The following is a 22758-nucleotide window of genomic DNA, read 5'->3' as shown; positions in this document are numbered from 1 at the left end:
CTTGAATAAGGCAGAGGAATGAAAGAATGAGGAAACAGTTAAAATAATTGAAGAATTTCATTAAGATTGTGATTAAAAAGTATTACATTTGCAGAGAAGTCGATTAGGGTAATGACTGAGATGTGATTGTGGAATATGTCAAGGAGATTCAGTACAAGAGTTGGAATAGGTGGGGGTGGAGGCAAAAGATAGAGACAGTGTTGAGAGAATTTGCATATGTTAAAAAAAACAGTCTGTGTACTGTTTTGCCTTCCATCTGCTAGAATCTCTTCTATTGGTGAATAATCCAACAATTGCTGTGAAAAATGTATATGTAATCAAAAATGTATTCACTTCAAAGATAAGGCAGATTTTTTATATGCCAATCATTTAAAAAGTATAGACTTTAAAAAAACATCTTTATGTCTACATAAATTTAAGATTGTGTGGTCTATGCCCATGGTTCTCACAGGGATGATTTTGCTCCTCAGGATGCATTCGGTGATGTCTGAGACAGTGTTGGCTGTCACATCAGGGGAATGGGGTGCTACTGGCATCTAGTGTGTGGAGGCCAGGTGCGATGGTAAATAATCCTACAGTGCACAGGGCAGTGCCCCACAGCAAAGAATTAACCAGCTCAAAATACCAGTGGTGCCAAGGATGAGAAGCTCTAATCTAATCTAATCACTATAAGCACTGAGGTTAAGCAATAGTATGTCTCAGAAAGGTCTCGAATTTCTTCTCTCTCATGTATGTACACACACACCTCCTTTTGCTACAGTTCTGGCCCATTTTTAACTAGAAGGAGACTTTGAAATACAGAATTGTACATTCTTCCCTTTTACTTATTCAGTACTATTTTACTTTAAACTTAAATTTGTAAAATTTCCATTTAATCTTCTTACATCTAATTTTAGTGTGTGTTTCTCCAGTTTTTGTTAAATTTAATTTTTATAAGCATAGAGAGTACAGTTTGTCTTTGAGGGATTTTTTTTGGTATTGTTTTTGTGAGTGTTTTTTTGTCCAAAATCTTCATATTCTCTAGTGACTTTTTTTAATCACAGGCAATTTGAGTCATACCTCATTTTTTTCCTTTTAATGGTCTTCAGGAATAAAAATTTTATTTTTATTTCTTAACTTCACATATTTTAGCCCATAGTCCCAAAGCCAATTTTTAAAAATCTAAATATAACCAAATTGATGTTAAACAAATACTGAGCTTTTTTTTGATCTTTTTATACAAAATGCCTTTGTATGTATTTGGTTTTCTGAAGAAACATTTTAAAAGCAGCTACTTGACTTACTCTTTCTTACCAGTAAAATTTTTTGTTTTTATTTAAGTATTTTAATTGTGCCTTTGCAGGGTATTTGTCCAGACAGTTATTTTGAAACTGCAGAACTCCCAAGCGTTATTTTGACATAATGCATTTTTTCCCCTTAATTTCTGGGCAGCTGCTTCTCCTCATTCCTCTCCCTGTCCCTTCCTGCCCTTCCTACCCACCACTTTCTATCTGCCCGCAACCACTTTACATGTGATACTTAACACATGACTTTCTATTTTTGTTTTTGTTATTTATGTACATGTTTCATCTCCAACTAGATGCAGTGATTCCAGAGGACAGTATTCTGATATTTACCTTTGTTTATATTCATACAATTTCATATATAGGGCTATTTTTTATACAGTTATTTATGCATGACTTTATAAATTACACAGGCTGATAGGATAATTGAAGATAGGTTGAACGGTAACATGTTTTCTTTTATTACAGAGTTAAAAGTTCACCACTTAAACAGTCTCCAGGTTATCAGACAGAACTAGTTATTCAGTTGGTGTGGGTGGGTGGAGAACCACCACAACAAATAACCAGCCTGGCAGTGAATTCTTCCTATGGATTGTAAGTATAATTTATGTGTTTCTCAGCCTTTTTATGGTATTCAATACATTTTTTTTTTACTTTTAAAAATGCAAAGGATGATCTTTATTATAGCCTCCCTCAAAGAGTTGTAGAACTTTAACTTAAAACCAAATTTAATGTTTATTTGTGACATAATTCTGTCTGAGTAATTTACTCTGGGTATACTAATTCTGCTCCCTGATATAAAGTTAAATACCTCATGGACCAATGAATTACTTGAGATAAAGGTTTAAAGTCAATATATCCTCTCCTGGATATGCTTTCTTTAATAAAACTCAGTATAATGAAGGTCTAACAAATCAACCCTGAAGACTGTGCTCTAAGCTGTCTTTGATAGTTGAACCATAGCTCTTAATTTGTTCTTTCTGCTTCCAAAGTTAACTTGTATAAATCATGAAAGCAAAGTGATAGTTTAGTTAAGTATTCATCTATACTGCACGTGAATTTATCAGTTCATACCTACAAGTATATAATGTTAATTGTACATGCTTTCTATTATAATATGATAGACTTACAAAGTATTTTTGTTTTAAAAATCAATATTGTGGGATAAGAGAAACTACATGCTCACTGTTGAGTCCCAGGACTGTTGTCGTGTGTAGGCCACTGTCTCCTGCCTCAGTGCTAGCCTTAGGGTCTCATTCACCTTTCTTCTTCCTCCTGTAGCTACTACCACCTAGTCTGTCGCTTGCAGTTGAGCACCCAACTAACACAGGCTATAGTCCTGTCTCGTGTTTTATTTGCTGCCCACATCAGAACACAAATGTCCTTTTTAATATTTTACTGCCCACAGCCATAAAGAAAACAAACAGAGAATAAGAAAAAGAATCAAGAGGTAATTTCAAAGGAAGTTGCAAATCAGTTGATCACAGGCCCCAAGAGCTCACAGTTATATTTTGTTTAGCCCTTTTTGTGTATCTTTAAAACTTAAACTAATTGCCAAGATTATTTAATGTGGAAAATCCATATCTAGAGCTTCGACTGAAAAATCTGATTATGTGGCCAGCGTCACCATTACTTCTTCAATAGTCAGCAAGAATTGAATTGAAGCTTTTCTTCTTTAGATGGATTGTACACTCTCCAGGTCACTACAGACCTTCTTTGGCCTGTTTTACCTAGTTATATAGGCCCTCCATATATTTCTGTTTTCAACTCCTGGTTTAAGAGACCTTAAAAGAATAAAACTCCTTTACTCATAGTTGCTTTGTTTGTAGTTCCTGATTCATAATTCAGAAGGTATTTGGAATACTTCAAAGGGAGGCCTCCAAGTTACGTGCTTTCTACTTTTTATTCTTGACTGTAGAGATTACCAAACTTTCCCAAAAGCATAATCTCTTGGCTTCCCTAGTGAAAGAAAATATCTTCCCCTGAGGGGTTCAAGATGCCCCCAAGTCAGAAAAATGGATGTCACATTGCCTGGTGTAGAGATTTGTCTCCGACCAGTTTCAACTCCTGTGCCAAATGTTTTTAATGATACTGATTTGTAATCATGAATGTAGAAAATACACACAGTTCCATGAGAAGGTATATGTAACCTATATTTCCATGTATGTGATAGTCTTTTGTTTCAAAGAGGAATTTTCTGAAGACCCATCATGCTTATCTTTTAGCCTTATAGACTACCATATGTTTTCTTAAAATTATTTGTGCTAAAAATATTTGCTCTTTTCTTACTCCCAGGGCAGTTTTTGGCAATTGTAATGGCATTGCATTGGTAGACTACCTCCAGAAAGCAGTACTTCTCAACCTGGGCACTATTGAATTATATGGCTCCAATGATCCTTATCGGAGAGAACCCCGGTCTCCTCGTAAATCTCGACAGCCTTCAGGAGGTAAAAAGAAAACTGAGTTTTCGGATTTCTATAAATGCTGAATTGTTATTACAGAACAAAAGCTAATTTCAAAGTGTTGCCCCTTTTATTGCTTGGTGTTGTGAGACCAACATTCATTGTTTCAACTATTTAATTCAGAGGAGTCATTTCCCATGTGAAAAAAAAAAACGTAGATGCAAAAGTGAATTTACGTTCTTTGAAAATAGTGTTCTCAGACAGCCTTGATTCAGTGCAAACACAAATCCGTTAAGAATTCTCTTTATAGCATTTCTTTTTGTTAGCTAGGTAATTGGTCTTAATTTTAAATGCTTTAATACTAATACATTATGAAACACATGTATAGTTAGCTGTCTATACCAGCATGTTACACCTCATGACACACTCAGTAAATAGCATGGGTCTCTGGCATATAGGGGTATATTAATGAGGCCTCCAGCAGGAACAGGCCTGCGGGCTCGGTCTCCCAGCACCTGCCCATCTGCACCAGGGACACAGGGGAAACTATCTTGGGCAAATGCACCACATTTGCAGAATGACAGTGTTCAGTCCAACTCTGGGAAGCTCTGGTCTGTACTGCTAATTCAATCCCTCGGATTTAAAATTCTAAGATTCATGTCTCAGTTGCTCTCAGGACATTATTAGCTAATACTCCCGGAATCACAATTCATGAGTGTAGAAAAAGGTGATAGACCTCATCACTTTGGCTTGATGGTTAGGTTTTTTTTTTTTTACCATTTTTGTTTGTGTGTGATCATTTTATCGTGTTATCTTCAGCAAAAATTGTTGTCCCAGCCATACCATTCTAGTGTCTTTGTCTTTTCCTTCTGCCTTTTCATTGCTTCACAAAGGTATGCTGACTGCGACTTCTTGCATGTGTGGCCTTTCTAGTTTATATTCTGAATCTGTGAAAAAACTCCGTTCTTCTTTTTTAAGTAAGTTATATATTCTGTGTGTCTGTAAGGTCATGGCATGTTTGTTTTTTGTCTGTAAAATCATTGTTTTCTTCTCATTTATTTTTAAAAGTTTACTAAAACATTCTATATCTAAAATAATTTTCTTATTACTTAAATTCAGCTCATAATATGTAAATGAAAACAGCTATTGAAATGTTTATATCCTGATCCAGTTTCTTTATAAAGCAAAGAAACTAATATTTGCTGTTAGGAAAAGCATTGTCATGATAGAGAAGACATTTTTGGGGAAGAGACAAATATGTAATAATTTTACTAGAAACCTACAGTAAAAATTGTATTACTTTTAAACTTAATTTCTCCTCTCATTACATAATTTACATAAAATTGCTACAAATTAAATATCTAAATTTATCCAAAGATAGAGACCAGTTTTACCATGTGTAAATATTTTTTCTTAAATTTCACCACATCCTACTTTATTCTATAGTAAACCACGTAATATTATTCATCCTACTTTATTCTATAGTAAACCACGTAATATTATTCATATTATTGTTTCATTTTGTGTTTAGGAGTTAGGTGTTAAGGCACAGGAGAACTATTTGAGTTTTATGTAATAGGGTAAGACATTTACTTATTATGCTCATGATAGCAATATTTAGAATTATGTTTTAAATGAAAATTAAAGTTATTTTTAAATATTCTTTAACATCTTAAGAATATTTGTGCCATAATTCTAATATGTAATTATTTATATTTCACAGTATATTCTTGAAGTCTAGCCCAAACACCATCAAATTGTTCTTCTATCTCTTTTAATAGATGAATTTGAATTGGAGGCATTTTTTTGCTAATGATGTTAATATATTTTCTTAAAGAATAAGGTGCCACTCATGAAATTACTTTATAAGATAAAGCATTACATTTAACTTTAAATTTTTTAGAGGTATATGAAAATACAGTTGAACTATTAACTAAAATGTGTACATTTTTATAATAAAAATTATGAAATTGTCACAGGAACAAATAGAGATGAAATATTTCAGCTACCTATGTATCTGCCAAAGTCTTAATTCTACTAAAAGAGAAACATGATAATATATGTCTTTTCTTGCTGGTCACTTTTTCACTTGTGGAGAGCACAAAAGGGAATTTCTATTCTGAAAATAATTATAAATCCCAAATAAGATCTAGTTAGTGATATGAAAGTGATAGATACATGAGGAAAAGTACTTGCTTTGTCTTTGAAGTTGATCATTATAAAGGAGATTAGAGGCATCAAGCTGTATCTAGACTTTAAGAAAGATAGCTTCAGAGTTATGAAGAGGATGCTCTAAAAATGAAGTTTTTGACTATACAGTTGCAATTACCTTTAAGTCTTCAATATTTTCAGCAAGACAGAAAAAGAGAAATATCTGTGGAGCCCAGCAGTTCTAGTTGAAATTTGTGAGTGTGTGTGTGTGTGTTTATAGGAAACAAAAGATACCATATAAGATATAAGGAATACAATCAAGAATTAATTAAATTTTGCATAGATCAGTAAGTACTGTGTTGAATTAAGGCTAATTTCCAAAAAATGGGAAATACAGCAAAATGTTTGGTTACAATGAACATATGGCCAAGGAATGATTAACCCCTCTTAAGTTAGTAGGTATGATTTGAAATGTAAGGTGAAAAACAGAGCATAGAAGTAAATAATTTTGTTTCTCAATTTTCCATTTGAAAGAATGATGTTTCACTGTGGAGAGTATGAAAAATAATACAGAGAAATTAAAATCTAAGCTACAGTATGTAAAAAGGTAGACCAAGCAATAAACAAAGATACCAAGAAAATTTATAAAGAGAACTTTTAAATTTTTCCCCTAGCTAATGGAGGTCAAGTATTTTACACATCAGTAAATTTGATAGACAGATAAGTCTGAATTATAGAATGAATTGCTAGGTAGCAGATACTTTGTGTGCATATTGAAATAGAGGTAACAATAGAAATCAGTAGGAATTCACTAAAAGTGAGTTGCACCAAAATCAACATTTTTTTTTTAATTTGGTAACTATATTGATGGCTCATGGCAGCCTGTTGACATAATGTTTCCTGAAGTTAATCAGGTGTCTGATAAAGAATTCCATGATATTTTTGTGAACCAGGCAGGTGGAAGTGACCTAAGTACTTGGTTCACTTTGACAATTACAAGACTGGTTAATCCAGGAGTCAGCAAACTACTGTCTGTGAGCCTAATCTGGCCCATTGCCTGTTTTTGCAGTTTTAGTAGAACAGCACCATGCTTGTTTGCTTATGTATCTCTGGCTGCTTTGTGCTACAACATTAAAGCTAGTAATTGTAACAGATTGGCTCCAAAAACCTACCTGAACCTTCACAGAAAACACCATGGAACCTAGTGGGTCAGTGTGTGTCCTGATACTAACTTTGATAAGTATGCCTCAGTTAGTGGATATATTGTGTTGAATAATATATGATTATGTTTTGTTCAACATTTTAAATAATAAATTAAGCTTCCTGTTTAAACATTTGAGAGAAAAGGTGGGCTTATTGTCCTTATATAAAGGGTGACTGCCACATTTGATGGCAGGATAAAGAAATCATAACTTAGACCAAGGAAATGATGTTTATCAGTGGAATATTAAGTCCTATTGTTACCAAACCCCCAAATCCAGATTCATGTGCCCAATGCCAATCTCTGAGTCACCAGGTTTGAAGCAGAGAAAGTCTTATTATCAGAAGGGCAGCCCAGTGAGAAGGTAGGGGACCTTTCCCAAGTCTTCCTTGCCCAATTGGGCCAAGGGACAGGTTGTATACACTTGGCAAAAGAATGTGGAGGTTAGGGCAGAAACTGGAGGGACCTTGAAACTTCTTGAAACTATGCACCAAATCCATCTTCCTAGCACCCCCTGGGGGTCCTGACGTGGTTCATGTTGACTTCACATCTAGTATCAGCTCTCCAACACTGATGTTATCAGCCATCTCCCCTGGTCCTGTAACCAGCTTCAGAGATGAGGACAAAGGTGAGACAAAGTGAATGATCCTTGCAAGGTCATACAGTGTCTAAGGGGGCTGTGGAGGGAGAGGCTGGTGGAGGCATAAGCAAGTAAAGAAACGTATGTCTGGGTTCACTGTGTTTACATTATAAGGATTGATTACATACATACTATGAGCAGAAAACTGGATTAAGAGTGGTTCAGGTGAACATACTTGGAGGTTTTATTATTTTTTAAGGCAGATCTGAGTTAAATCTCAGCCCTCTTTTAATGTGTATGGTATTAGAAAAGATACTGCTCTGAGGCTCAGGATCCTCTCTGTAGAGTGAGGGTGATTACCATTTCACAGAGTTAGTGCAACACCATAGCATATGTAATGTGCCTTATCTTGTGACTGGACCATTGTTGACACCTGAGAGTTGTTCTGTTACTAGTGACCACAACTTAATGTGTTCCAGTAATGTGCCATAACTGCTGAATATGCCAGTGTGAGAAGTATGAAAGAGTTTGAAGTACCATTTATATTGTTTGTATTTCCTTTTCATTTTGAAAGCAAGTTACTGAGAAAAGAAATTTTGGCCCAAATGTAATAAGAACTTTAACGAGGAAAATACCTCTGACGGTGACAATGAATTCCACTGTCTCTAAAACTAACTAGGTGTTTGCCACTGAGAAAGAATCCTGAAACACTCAGCATCTCAGTTTCTTCTTCCAGAAAATGAGGGTAATACTGTCTGCCTTAGCTGCAGTGAGGGCTAAGTGACTCCAGCAGTATCTGGCACATAACAAGCATTCAGTAAATGTCAGTTATTCCCAGCTAGTAAATTTGGTTGGGATGCATTTGGGGAAAGCCTAGGTAACTATATTGCTCAGAATATTTGTTGAAGGGAATCTGGCTGTAATAGAGTATGGATTAGATTATATGCCATTAAATTCTTTCACATATATTCATTCAATTATTCCATACCTATGAGCACCTACCACGTGCTATGCACTGCTATGGGTAACAAAACAGTGTCCTCATGGCAGTCATTCTACTGGAAAAGACAGATAATTTAAAAGATAAGTGATATATAGTAAATTGCATAACAGTGCTAAACAGAAAAATCATTAAATGAGAGGAGATTTGAATTATCAGTGGCAGAGTTCTTAAATTTTAAATAGAATAACCAGGTGACTTAAGTAAAGACTTAAAGGAAGTGAGAGAGTTATTATCCATGAGAATTTCTGTGAAAAGAACAAGTACATATGTTTGTCACTGAAGCAGTATACATGGGGAGTTTAGGGTGCAAAGATGGTTGAGTTTCTCTGGACTAAAGAGAGTGAGGGAGGTGGGGAAGCAGTGGAAAGCGAGGACATAGTGTCAGAGAGGTAATGGGATATGCCTTTGTCAGGTACCACAGTCATGTACCATAGCATTGTGTACACCAACCAGTCATGTAAGGTTAGGCTTGGGCTTTTACCCTGAGTCAGAAGGAAGCCATTGAGTGGGTTTTTAGCTCATTCAGTAATTTAATATCTAAATTAAAAAGTCTCTATTATATTCTTTAATTTAGCTTCTTTAATGTTTCTTCCTAGGCTATTTAAAGAATAAGAATTATATCACACAGTACATTTTTATAGTGTTTAGAAGCAATTGACAAAACACCAAAGGCTTGAAATTTCAAAATTGATTGTTTTTACTTAGTACTAGGCTTGTTGTAATGTTGGAGTGTATTATCACTACTATTTACTTATTGAGGTATATTGACATATTTTATTAGTTTTAGATATACAACATAATGACTCAACATTTGTATACCTTGCAAAATTATCACTACAGTAGGTCTAGTTAATACCCATCACCTACATAGTTAACAAAAAAAGTTTTTTCTTGTGATAAGAACTTTTAGGATCTTGTTGTAGCAACTTTTAAATGTGCAATATGGTATTATTAACTGTAGTCACCATGCTGTACATTACATCCCCATACTTACTTTATAACTGGAAGTTTGTACCTTTTGACCCCCTGTCCCCATTTCTCCCACTCCTTACTGCCCAGCCCCCACCCACTTCTGGCAGCCACTAATCTATTCTCTGTATACATGAGCTTGTATTTTTCTTTTCTTTTCTTTTCTTTTCTTTTCTTTTCTTTTCTTTTCTTTTCTTTTCTTTTCTTTTCTTTTCATTTTTTGGGATTTTTTTTTAAAGATTTCACATATAACTGAGATCATATGGTATTTGTCTTTCTCTGCCTTATTTCATTTAACATACTGCCCTTAAGGTCTATACATCTTGTATATTATATATACATACCTTTTCTTTGTCCATGCATCCATCAGTGGACACTTAGGTTGTTTCCATATATCACTACTATTTAAAGACCTGCTATCTTAGTGTTTTATCAAGAAGACTTTCAGTTATAAAAGCAGATATTTTGCAAAGATTAAATGCATGCCTATATTTATATCTGTTATCTTAGAACTATAAAAACTAGGATTTTTAGGAATATTATTCAGCTTGAAGAAGAAAACAAATCCTACCATTTGCAACAACATGCATAGAGCTAGAGGGTATTATGCTCAGTGAAATAAGCCAGGCAGAGAAAGACAAGTACCAAATGATTTCACTCATCTGTGGAGTATAAGAAAAAAGGAAAACTGAAGGAACAAAACAGCACCAGACTCACAGAACCCAAGAATGGACTAACAGTTACCAAAGGGAAAGGAACTGGGGAGAGTGGGTGTAAGAAGGGAGTAATGAAGGGAATAAAGGGCATTACAGTTAGCACACATAATGTAGGGAGAGCCACGGGGAAGGCAGTACAACACACAGAAGACAAGTGGTGACTCTATAGCATCTTACTACGCTGATGGACAGTGACTGTAATGGGGTATGTGGGAGGGACTTGATCATTGGGGGGAACCTAGTAACCACAGTGTTGCTTATGTAATTGTATATTAATGATACCAAAATTTAAAAAATAGGATTTTTATTTCCAGAACTATTAGTTTGATGGAAGTTGAGCAGAGAAAACTACTGGTTTTCATTCGAAAATTTCCTGTTCAATGAAGAGAAATAATATATAGTTCAAAATAGAAAATACTTGTTATAGACCCAATTCCATACTCAAGTTATTTGAAAACATTACTGCAAAGGCTTTCTTAGTGAAGGTAGAGATTGTGATACCATGCATTATACCAACGGAATGGAAAAGCAGATACTGGTTATATGTACACATATGTTGATGTAATACTTAACTTCATGTAAGGCCACATATGCGGCTCCTTGTCTATTGCCCAGCTCTCCCAAATACTTCATGTGTGTTTGTTAGTAATTTTTAAAGAATTTGCAGGAATTCTTTTCATTTCAATTACCAAGTATATTAATATCCACACTAATTGTTCACTTTGCATTTTGCTATGTCTTTTAGTTCTTGTCTACAGCTTAAAATGCCTTGTTGTGGTTTCTCCTAAGAATTTAGGCCATCCTATAAGATAGATTCATTTTGTATAATTCATACATATCTGTGAAAAGAAAGTATTTCTTTAGAGTTCTTATAAATGGGTGATGGTGTAGCTTTTAAGAGGTATAGCCAGCCCTATAAGGTAAGTAATATGAAGTATTTTAAATTACAAATTTGGAGGTACAAAGTATTTTCATAATTATTGTTCAAAAATACTTAAGGGAGGGTATGCCTAGGGGAAACAACTTTGAGGTTTGAGTTGAGGGTTCCCGTGATGTAAAATCACCAGATTAATTACCAAGTATTTATTCTTCAAGAGAAATCCAATATGTTTATCATATGCTCTCAAATTACTGATTTTCAACAAAGTCCTATAGTATGTATAATGTTTTGAAGAATAGCAAGTTATCCTTGGAGGTTGTTTTTTATTTGTTTAACTGGTAATTACTGTGTTAGTTTGAGGTGTTTTAGGATCAAAATACTCCTTGTGTTCTTATCTCAAAACTAATGAGCATATTATCAATGCCAGCACAGTCTGTTAATCTGATGGGATTTTTTTAAAGGGACAGTCATTTAAATGTGTAGTGTAAATAGAAGATGAACTTCACTTACATAAATTTGTGGTGTGATTTGGATTTTGGTTTTGCTTTTTTAGCAGGTCTGTGCGATATTAGTGAAGGGACTGTGGTCCCAGAAGATCGCTGCAAATCTCCAACTTCTGGTAATTTGTTTTTTATTTCATCAATTATTATAATTCTGCAAAAAGCCACATAGCATATAGATATTCCTTTTTATAGATAAGCATTTAAAATACACCTGCAAGGAGCTTTTGGGTCACGTTTATTCTTAAATCATAACTGTATTCTTTGCATTCTCACAAAGTGAAAAGTGTACTAGATAAAAATCCAAAGCTGTTACCTTGTTAAGAGTCTTATAACTGTTTTTCTTAGCTTTCTAGCATTTACACATTTTTAGAGAAAGTGTATTTTATTCCTTGACATTGGATCCAGTGGTTTAGTTATCTGCAATCTTGTGTAGGCACGCCTGGCATCTTCTGGGAGAATAGTCCTTGAATCCTTGAACAATGTCCATTTGAGTCTTGTTTTGAAAGATTTTTAACACTTACAATCTAATGGTGACTGTAGACAATTAGAATAATTGTAAACTAATGATAATTTATTTTTGTTTTTGATCAGTTATATCTGATATAATTTTATAGCTATATTGTCCAAATATATAAGGTATTGCATGACCTATGTCTTTATTAATATTTCAAAGGAATATTACTTTTAGTATCTTTTGAGTCTCCTTAAGATTAAGGGGATCCTGAATATATATATATGCATATGCATATGTGTGTATATATATATATTTTAGTGAATTGAAACTCTGCCAATCTTTAGTAAGGTTAACTTCATAATTTTTACTACCATATTAAATCATTCTGGCTGAGAATTTTCATCAACTTTCTGCTGGAAAGATTGTTCTTAGCATAAAGTAACACTGTTCTTAGATTTTGATCCATCCATAGCTGCTTCTACTACATCAGAAATCATTTTAAGAATGAGAAACATTAAAAGTACTTTTTATTTACTCCCACATATTTTAGTTTAGCATTTTATTAGATCTAGGACTATGAAAGCTCTTATGATGTTTTCTTTTTAAAATAGCACTTTCCTGATAGTGCACAAGTTAATTATTTCTTGCTTAAAATATATCTACCTTCTGATTTTCTCAATCTTTAAGTTTCATATTTAAATTCCCTCATTAAGACTAATAAACCATATGGAGCCATAGGAATCACTGACATAATTAGCACCTAGTATTAAAACTGAACATTGATAGAATAAAGTTTGAATGACTAATATGGAGCATGAAATTGTATTACCCATCTCACAGCACTAGAGTTATTCTGAAATTTGGAATTATATTTTAATTGCGTATATATAATTATATATAACTATATATAAAGTTATATAAATATAAAATATTCACTGTTCTGATCTTCTCACTTTCCCTAAAGCCCATGTGAATGCAATTAACAATATATTGAGGCTATAAGCCAAATTAAATAATTTGGACAGGTAATATATTTTTAATATACTAAATGACCATCAGAAGTGTTTTTAAAAAATTCAGACCAAATAAATTAGTACTCCTTTTAATCCTAAGCCAAACTTTCAGTAGATGTGTACATATAGTAATTTAGAATAACCCAAAAAGAAGTGATTATAGATAAATATACAAGTACAGCTGACGCTTGAACAATGCAAGAAATATGGGCACCAGCTCCCACAAAGTTGAAAATCGTATAACCTTTAGCCTCCCCAAAGTTTAACTACTAATAGTCTACTGCATATAAAAATAGGTCAGTTAACTTTAGGTGCAACAAAGAATAGAAAAGTAGAAAAGAAATGGGAGGGTTATAGGGTCCAACAGAGAAAAGAGAGTATGTAGAGGATGAATTAGTTGCTCTACTAGACCCTGCTGGGATTGACACCTGCCTGCAGGCGTATCAGGCCTAGGGTGGGAGGGGAGCACTTTGCAGGCACAAAGGTATCCCACCTCCCTCCTCTGAGTTGCCTCATGTGGGTCTGTTTTCCTGCTCTCCACAGATCCTAGCAGTTCATTCTGGTTCATTCTAATCTAGATATTGGTGGGTTAGCTCAGTTGATTAGAGCATGATTCTATTAACACCCAGGTTGTGAATTTGATTCCCTTATGACCCACTCTACACAACCTTTTTCTTTTTTCCTTTTCCTTTTTATCAGCCACATCACCCATAGAATCTGCTGCCTTAAATCCAATAATAGATAATGTGTATTTATTGAAAAAAATCTGCATGTAAGTGGAACCATGTAATTCAAATCCATGTTGTTCAAGGGTCAAGTGTGTATTTAAATCTAAGTGTGTAAATATAATAAGTGCATGAAAGTTAAAACCGTACAAATTGTTCTTCTTTGTACCAGAGAAACTCAGCCATCATTCAGTATTTTGAAATATGTTGTGCTCTTTGGTCCATGTGAAAAAACAGCATGGTATTAATCTGCAGGAATTTATATGACACTAGGTATTTTATTATTTCTCAATGAGTTTGAAATGCAAGTAAAAAATGTGACCTGAAATCATTAATAACACAAAAATTCTTATCTTCAGTTATAAAACTCTGAAGGTTTATTTCGTTTATTTAATTTTGTCTTTGATTATGCTCTGAAAGACATAAGAATCCTCTGTAATCATATCCATTTGACATATCAGAAAAGGCTGCTTTTACAAAAAAACAAATCAAACTTTAGTAGATAGTAGTTGTGCCTGAAGCATGTTTTGTGTAACAGGAAATAGATGTCAGTCATGCATAGGTACTAAGATGTACAGTACAAACTGCAATAAAATTCCAGAAAGCTACCCCTTTTGCACTATGTTCCTAGTTTGTGTCTTTCGCTACCTGTCCATTTTTAAATACTTAATAGTAATTTTTGCCACCTATCATGGATCAGTAGTCTTACTCTTCGCACAGCATTCTAATAAGGAAATAAAAGAATAAATGGTCATCATTCCTCTCACCAACACATGCAGATTCTACTAATTTAGTATGGTCAAAAAGGAAAAATGGATGGGGTCAGTTTGCAGTGAATTCGAAGAGCAACAAGGGGATCATGTTGTTAAAACCATGAAAAATAGTAATTAAAACACAAGCCACAAATAAATACTTTCTGCAGTGTGGTGGGATAGAAATAAATAAACAGTTAAAGATGATACAGTATAGATTATTAAAGCCAATACAGTTAATAGAATACTATGTATTTATGAGAGAAAAAGAAACATAAGTGGGTTGGAAGTTCAACTGATTTGAACCTGATGAGAAGGACTCAACTGATGAGAAGGACCACTAGAACTAGAAATGAAAAATAGCCATGTGGTCTTTATCACAACCATTATTTACTCAAAATAATGCATATAAATGGGAACTTTTTTGGAAAGGTTTTATATTCCATAATCAAGATACGTCATCTAAGCAATTTATCTAATCAACATCAAACCTCTATTCAAAAGTCATCCTTAGAAAATCCAAGTAATGAATATATTTTGCCCTTTCCATTTCCTTTTAAATGAACCAATAGTCTCTCTGATATAGAAAGTTAATTCTGCCATCCTGAATTAACATTGAAAATTATTTCTGCTATCTCCATTTGATCTTTATTTCAAAGAACTCAGCTTGCTTCATTGAGCACTTCAATAACATTGGAATTTTTTTTAGAACTTCACTCAAAAAAATGTGTGTGTGTGTGTGTGTGTGTGTGTGTGTGTATGATAAAAACATTTGGTAGGTTATTTCAAAATAAAGAAAACCCAGGAGTCTACGTCCATACCACCCTGAACATGCCCAATCTCATCTGATCTCAGAAGCTAAGCAGAGTCAGACTTGGTTAGTACTTGAATGGGAGAAAACCCAGAACCACACAGACCATTAGAAGTTGCCATGTACCCTAGAAAAAACTTAAAACTGTAGATATTTTCTGTGTTTATTTAATCATAGTAATTAGGTAAATGTATTCAAGTAGGATATGCTAAAAACATCTCTGGAACCTTTTGAACTATCACAGAAGTCATGACAACTATTTTATCATAGGCATTTTCAGTTAGTAGAAGAATAAGTCTTATTTTATTTACATTTACAGCTTATGTTGCCTTTTTTATGTTGGAAACGCTAAATATAGTTTTACATTTAACTGTATGTATATTACCTTGCTATTGCTCTAATATGAAATGTATCTAATAAAATGACAAAATTTTATACATTCATGTGGCTATTTAGTATCAGCGATGATGTGATATTTTAACATATTAAACATCATAACCATTATCTTTTTAAATTAATTATTTTTATGTGAAAAACAAGTATGCCTATTTCTGTTGCTGAAAATGTTACTGAGCTCAATGTTACTTATGTGATTTTTTTGATGTAGAATTTATTAAGATCTATAAATGCTATTTAGCAAAAACAACATGGTTTTAAAAAAGAATATTTTAGGACTATTATAGAAGTAATTGGCTCCTGCCAGTGTTGTCAGGTTTCACTTAGCCTGAGAAGACATTTCAGGGATATTTTCTACTTGGCCAAAGAAAGTACAATTTTGTGAGGGAAGGGGAGGTCAAATTTTGACCTCATTTTTTAAGGTTCAGTACTTACACTGGGATAAAGAAAGAGAAAAAGCACAGAAAAATCTTTTTTTTTTTACTCCAGTTATATTATAGGTACTTGTTTCTAGCAGAAAAGCTTTATTCACTCAGAAAATGTTTACTTAGAGATTCTTACATGCAAAGCACACCACTGAATGCTAAGGGGATACACAGGTGAATCAGATGAGGACCCAGCTTCACAGAAGTGCAGTCCAATGGAAAAGGTCAGATGGGTGTAAATTTAAAATATAAGGTATTAAGTGATTACTGTCACAAAAGAAGTATACAGATAAATGTTACAGGAATTCAAAGGAGGGGAAAGTGAGTTATAACTGGGAAGATTGTGAAAAATGTAATGGGTGAGATGTCATTTGAAATGTGCTATAAAGAATAGTTTGACTATAATAAAGTCATTAACTAGAATACTACTTAAGATTGCATTAATAAAAGGTTTATGTTAGAAATTAAAGAAAATACTATGAAAAATTAGATACACCTTTCTTAAAACTCAATACATATTTAACATACCTAAAATTATAACTATCATTCTCAGTATTTCAAAGATCTCTGTGGTAGTAGTAAAATTTATATGTGATTTTAAAGTTGTGTCTAGAAATCTAACTCCGAAGTAAATTTTTCCAATATAGTACTTGCTCAGGATTCTGAGTTGTAGATAAATCTTACTCAGTTACCTAATACCAAGAATTTTTACTTCCTTTCATAAACAATTAACTGCTTCTTATGTTTTTCATCATCTGTTTTCTGACTTATAATATATAGCAAGATTGCCAAGTGGTTGTAACTTATAGAAAAATTATTATATGTTAAAGTTAATATTTGTGTATACTGGTGGTTGGTCCTCTGTGAAAGATAATGCACCACTGATTGCTATTCTTACTGTAATAGTATACAAATTGTTATTAGTTATATATATGACATTTCCTTGTGACCAATAGTATGAAAACTTGTAGCAGTTACCAAAATTACTTTGTTTGTACTGTTCACCATGTGACAGCTCTGTGACTGACTGTGTGCCTGTTCCTCCATTGTCTTCGTTTGTGTAGGTTCTTCATCACCACACAATTCAGATGATGAACAAAAAATGAATAATTTTATAGAAAAGGGTATAGTATCTTTACTTTAAAGTATTTTCTTTTAATTATGTTTAATTCATTTAGTTTTCTTTGAATAGATTTTGACATTTTATATCAAAATATTATTTTCAGTGAAGACCAAAAGCAGAAAGTTTTCCAAGATGGTAGCCAGTGATATAGGTAGGAAATAGACATTTCTATTTTGTTTCTTATCCTTGCTATAGCAATGCTAACTCAACACCAGAAAATTATCAAATGCATTGCATTTTGTATATATTAATTTGTTGTTCCTATGCTAAACAATAATCTTTTGGGCTGTTGTCTTCTAAACTCATTGGGCAATAATTATTAAAAATCAGTTAAATTGGGGTTGCAGTTCTTCCTCTGACTTACATTGTGAATTGTTCTATTAATTTTTATTTTTAAGTAAAGCAGGGTTCAATTTATGTCATAAATAGTATAATTTTATACTCCCAAGTTTGAAATGTTTTTTCTTTTATATTTTTTTGGTTTTTGTTAGTTATCATTTTAAAAAACTGAGACACACACAGTAGAATGCACTTTTTTTATAGTTTTACTTGTATTTTTCCTACCTTTAATCCATCCTCCTCACATTTTCAAGACCCTAAATTTCAAGAAAATTGTTCTCTAAAAGATTGACTCTTTTAGTCTGTAATGTCTCAGTGAATTTTTTAGGTCGTCCACCAAATAAAAATGAATAATGGGGAATATTTTCTGTTAATCCTTTTGACTGTCTTTATGGATATACTTTAAATGAATTACTCAGCCCAAGGTCTTCAGAGCTAAAAATTGGGGACGAAATATATAATCAGATCTTGGGGACCTAGTCAAATTCTAAGTCATTTTGATCATAAAAATTTGAATATTCTCTGAAGGTCTTAAAAGAATTAAAAAGACTTTCATAAAAAGAGAATAAATTTAAGCTTTGGTTTCAATCCAAAATTTTTATTACACTGTTATTATGTTATTTCTTTCCCCCAAAATTCCCACCACATGATCCTTGAATTGAATTAAATTAGGTGAATTTCTAGGCAGCTGGAAGAGATTTACCTTTTTCAACTGATAAAATTTAATATATAGTAAAATTAAATTTCAAAAATTCTTAGAAGTAGCATCCATATTGTTTCCATGCTATAAATTGAACCCTGTTTAGTCATATTAACATTGGCTGACTATTAACCTCTCTGGTCATTTTTTAAATAAAGTGGTTTATTCTTGGGCAAATCGATTATTTACCTCTTTGTGCTAATGGTTTTTTTAGTGAATCAGTTGGTAATAGTTAAATCACTTTAATTATGTACTAGCATGATAACATAATATTTTCCAACCAATTTCCTTTATAGCATATTCTGTCTTAATCGTGCTTTAGAGGTTCTTTTAAGATTGTCATAAAATGTTAAAACTTAAAATGGACTTTGCTACATACAGTTTACCAAAAAACTTTTAGAAATTACCTAGGAATTTTTACCTTGCATGCAAAGGACTTTGTACATAATTTCTTTGAATAATTTGTCTGATTTTTGATCCTAGGGTTATATTTGCTTTATTAAGTGTATTGACTGTAGCTTCCTATTTTTTTCTGTGCTTTGAATAGAATATATAACATGGAATATCTGAGCTTGAGTATTTGAAAGAGTTCAGTTAACAGATTTCTTAGGACAGAATATTATCAGAAGCATAGTTCTTTGATAACATTCTTGCTTTCTTTTTATGTTATTGGCAAGTTTTTCATTTTGTCGTGCAAATTTCCATAGTTACATTTATGGGAAATGTTAACTTCACGTAATTTTTCAAACTTATGTTAGTTACACATAATCATTTTACATCTTCAGAAACCACTGTTAATATCTCCTATTTTATATATGATTTTGTTTGTTTTCAGTTGGAATTTTTCAGTGTTTTTTAATCCCAAGATGTACTACAGGCATATTTAGAAATAAATCTCACTTCTCAATTTTTTCTTCATTCAAAAGCAGACTACCCCATTTTAGACTGTACAGTTTTTGCAGTTTAAAAAAAAACCAGTTTATCTTCCTACATTAATGCCTAGTTTTGTAATAAGAATTAGTATGATGTATATTGAAAAACACATAAAATGTCAATGAAACACTGGAAAATGTTCATAGTATCTCCCTAAGACCTCTCTGTCAACACGTGTTCTGTTTGAAGCTTAATGAAGTCAAAAGTGCTAAGGATTCCTTGGGCATTCTGAATTCACTATGTTTCTGTCATCCAATCCTGTACTTGCTCTGAAATACCATGAACCTCTCTCTAACCTACAAACATGTATAGCTTCAGCTATAGTCACTTATGGAGTGGCCTATTAAGGCAAGGCCTAAGAATTAAGCCTTGACCTTCCAAGGTTGGCGCTCGTGAAGAAAACCACTTTGTGTGGAAGACTGACTGCATGTCTTTGATATTTTATGTATTGTAAAATGATTGCCAATAAAGTGATATTTATCACTTTACATAATTATAATATTATTGTCTATATTTTAAAAAAAGAAATGACTGTTTTGACTTGAAAACTTTAGCCCTGAATTTCACCTACTCTTTGAAAGTAACTGCTGCTGGTGTCATGTTGGGCAGTGCAGGGGTGGGATGAGGGGTGCGTATTAAAGTACTGTACCTTTGGTTACACAGCTAGTGAACAACAAGAACCAGGGTTTACATGCAAGTAGTCCAACTCCATTGTTAGCCCTCTTCACTACTGTGCCAAATTATCTCTTAAGACAGGTTACTGAAGGCTATAAAAATTAAAAATCCATTGTGTGATTTGTAACTAGATAACCTGATTATGGCCCTGTTCTATCTGCAGGGTAACCTAGAGAAAAAGATCTTGTATTAAGTGCATCGTAGCCCTAGATCACGGATGCCATCTTAATATCCATAACCCAAACATAATATACAGTGCCTGGGTGTACCTTTCTCAAAGACTGAACTCGAGGGAAAGTAACTAGAGCAAACAGTAAAGTCCCCTAGCCCATTTACCAAAAGCATCACTTCCCTGTTTTCTAACTGACAACTAACTCAGGTAAATGATACTGACAGTGAAATCCATGTTCTTTCATAAGAACAGCCTAAAAAGGCGTTCTCTAGTCCTTGTGTGTTTATAGCAAAAATTCAGCAGCATCCCTAAAGATACATGAGTGCAACAAGTACAAAGTTGTTTGTTTTGCTTGTTCATACCTTATGGTTAATATTTATTTGTTAGTAAAATTTTAATGGCCAACATTTCCAAAATCAATAACTTTCCTAGTAGGGTTAGTAATTTCCATAAATCATTCCATAAATGACGATTGGTTATCAATTTCTTATTACTATTTTATAAAACTTAGGAAGTATAAAATTCTATAAAGTTTTTTGTTATTTTAAATTAGTATAAAAGTAGTCCTAAACTATGTGCCTTTCTTTAGTATTAATCAAAATTTTCTTTGTATTCTTATGAATAAAATATCTAGATGCTAGCACTGTTTGGTAGATCTTGAAACTACATGATTAACCGCTTGTAAAGATGATCAGTTCTATTTCATTATGATTCTATTTCACTCTGAAAGTAGATTTCTAGCTGGATTCTGTAGTCTTCAACCCTTCCCATGTCCCATGTTACTACTAGTTTTCATATAGAAGGAATGATTACCAAATACATTACTTGAAGCTTTGAGGGGAAATATTAGAGATTAAAGAATAAAGATTCAAAAGTATAGTGACTTAATGAGTGCTGTGTTAAAACAAATAGAAATAATAGCTCTATTTTTAATCAGTACCTTCTAAGTTCTAGATACTATGCTAGATATTTTTCATATGGCATTGTTAATATAGGGAGGATTATACCTCCAAAGACCCTCCTATCTCTCAAATTTGGAGCTAGCAGTTACTTGGGTAGTGATTACTTTTCTTTCTTAGCAAACAAATGAAGTCGTTTTTAAGACAATTTAAATGAAGATAATGTTCATTAATCTAAGTGCTGTTTTCATTAGTTTTCTTATACATGAATCCCAATGATTCCTTTTTAAATTCAAGTGTCCTGGCACAAATTAAATGTTCTGAGTCATTATATTCTAAATCACTAACTCATTAAGTCCACCAATTTTAAAGCAGATTAAGTCTCTTGGTTTTTCAGTAAAGAAACTAAGCCTCAAAGAAGTTAAGTTGCATATCCAAAGTCCCATGGTAACAACCTAGTCAGGACCAGAATCCAGGTCCCTTATTCTTGTTTTAGCATGTCCCTACTCTAATATTACACAGTGTCTTGTGCTGTCTTCTCAATTCTTTTATATTTACAAGTTGAAAAATAAATCCTCAGAGTTCCATTTGGAGTTTGCCATATGAATGAAAAGGTTACTATCATATTAATTAAGTAGACTTTTAAGTTATAAAATTGCTCTAATTCATTATAATGCGTAAATTACGACTGATAATTCTACCTTCTGTTCCCCCAATATTCAATCTAAAATGTGGCTGTTACATCTATATAGAAGTCCATCTTTATATTTAATCCATAATATGGCTGTTGAAAGATAAGAGGCTCACCTTGAAAGAGATGAGTCATATATACAGTAATGCCATTTTTGCAGGTAAGTTTAATATTTCCTACTTGGAAAGATTACTGCTTTGCCTTAATTGGCAAAGAACTAAATTTCAAACACATACTTTAAAACCATTATACAAGTATGAGTTCCTTTAATGAATTATTTTTCCTTTTTAGGATGACTAAAATCTGAAGAATGTGGCATGTTGTGTTTCAAATCTTAATTCTATTTCTGAATGTATTTTTTGTCAAATTTCATAATCAAATCTGCTCAGCAAAGTTTGCTTGTGTTTTATATCCCAGAACTTACTGTGTATGCATTTATCTCTATAGAATCATCTTTTTATTATATTGGAAGGATACACATGATCTTTCCAGAAATTATTTGCTGTTTGTTTCTTGATGAAAAGAAAATTAGTCCAAATTATAGTTACATTACTGAAATAATTATCAACTATTCTTTGAGCTGAAGCTGAACTATTAATGTGGCAATTTATATTTTACCATTGGTTACTGTTTTAGTTTTCTAAGGCTGCCATAACAAAATACCACAGACTGCGTGGCTTACACAAAAGAGAAATTTATTTTCTTTTTTTGGAGGCTTGAAGTCCAAGATCAAAGGGTCAGCAGGTTTGGTTTCTTCTGAGGCCTCTCGTCTCACAGGGGATCACCTTCCTGCTGTGTCTTTGCCTAGTCTTTCTTCTGTGTCTATGCACTCCTGGTGTTTCTTTGTCCAAATTTCCTCATGTAAAGACCAGTCAGAATGATTGGGGCCCATCCCAATAGTCCCATTTCAACTCGATCACCTTTTTAAAAACTGTTTTCAAATAAGGTCACATTCTGAGGTA

General features: G+C 33.0%; 1 protein-coding gene across 6 annotated transcripts in view; it reads left to right on the top strand.

The window, feature by feature from the left end:
- The window catches only part of STXBP5 (syntaxin binding protein 5), a 176759-nt gene that overhangs the window by 117840 nt on the left and 36161 nt on the right, over window positions 1–22758 (top strand). The window contains exons 17-21 of one of the 6 annotated variants that reach the window (XM_036906912.2): window positions 1752–1877; window positions 3579–3730; window positions 11742–11804; window positions 17329–17388; window positions 17491–17538. In XM_036906912.2, coding sequence (XP_036762807.1) covers window positions 1752–1877; window positions 3579–3730; window positions 11742–11804; window positions 17329–17388; window positions 17491–17538 — 449 coding nt within the window. Of the gene's footprint in view, window positions 1–1751; window positions 1878–3578; window positions 3731–11738; window positions 11805–17328; window positions 17389–17490; window positions 17539–22758 lie in introns of all 6 variants that reach the window. The other 5 variants (XM_036906911.2, XM_036906914.2, XM_036906913.2 and 2 more) reach the window with 5 other exon arrangements.

This window comes from Manis pentadactyla, chromosome 12 (genome assembly GCF_030020395.1).
Source record: "Manis pentadactyla isolate mManPen7 chromosome 12, mManPen7.hap1, whole genome shotgun sequence".
NCBI classification, from domain to species: Eukaryota; Metazoa; Chordata; class Mammalia; order Pholidota; family Manidae; genus Manis; species Manis pentadactyla.
This window is presented reverse-complemented; position numbering and strand designations above follow the sequence as displayed.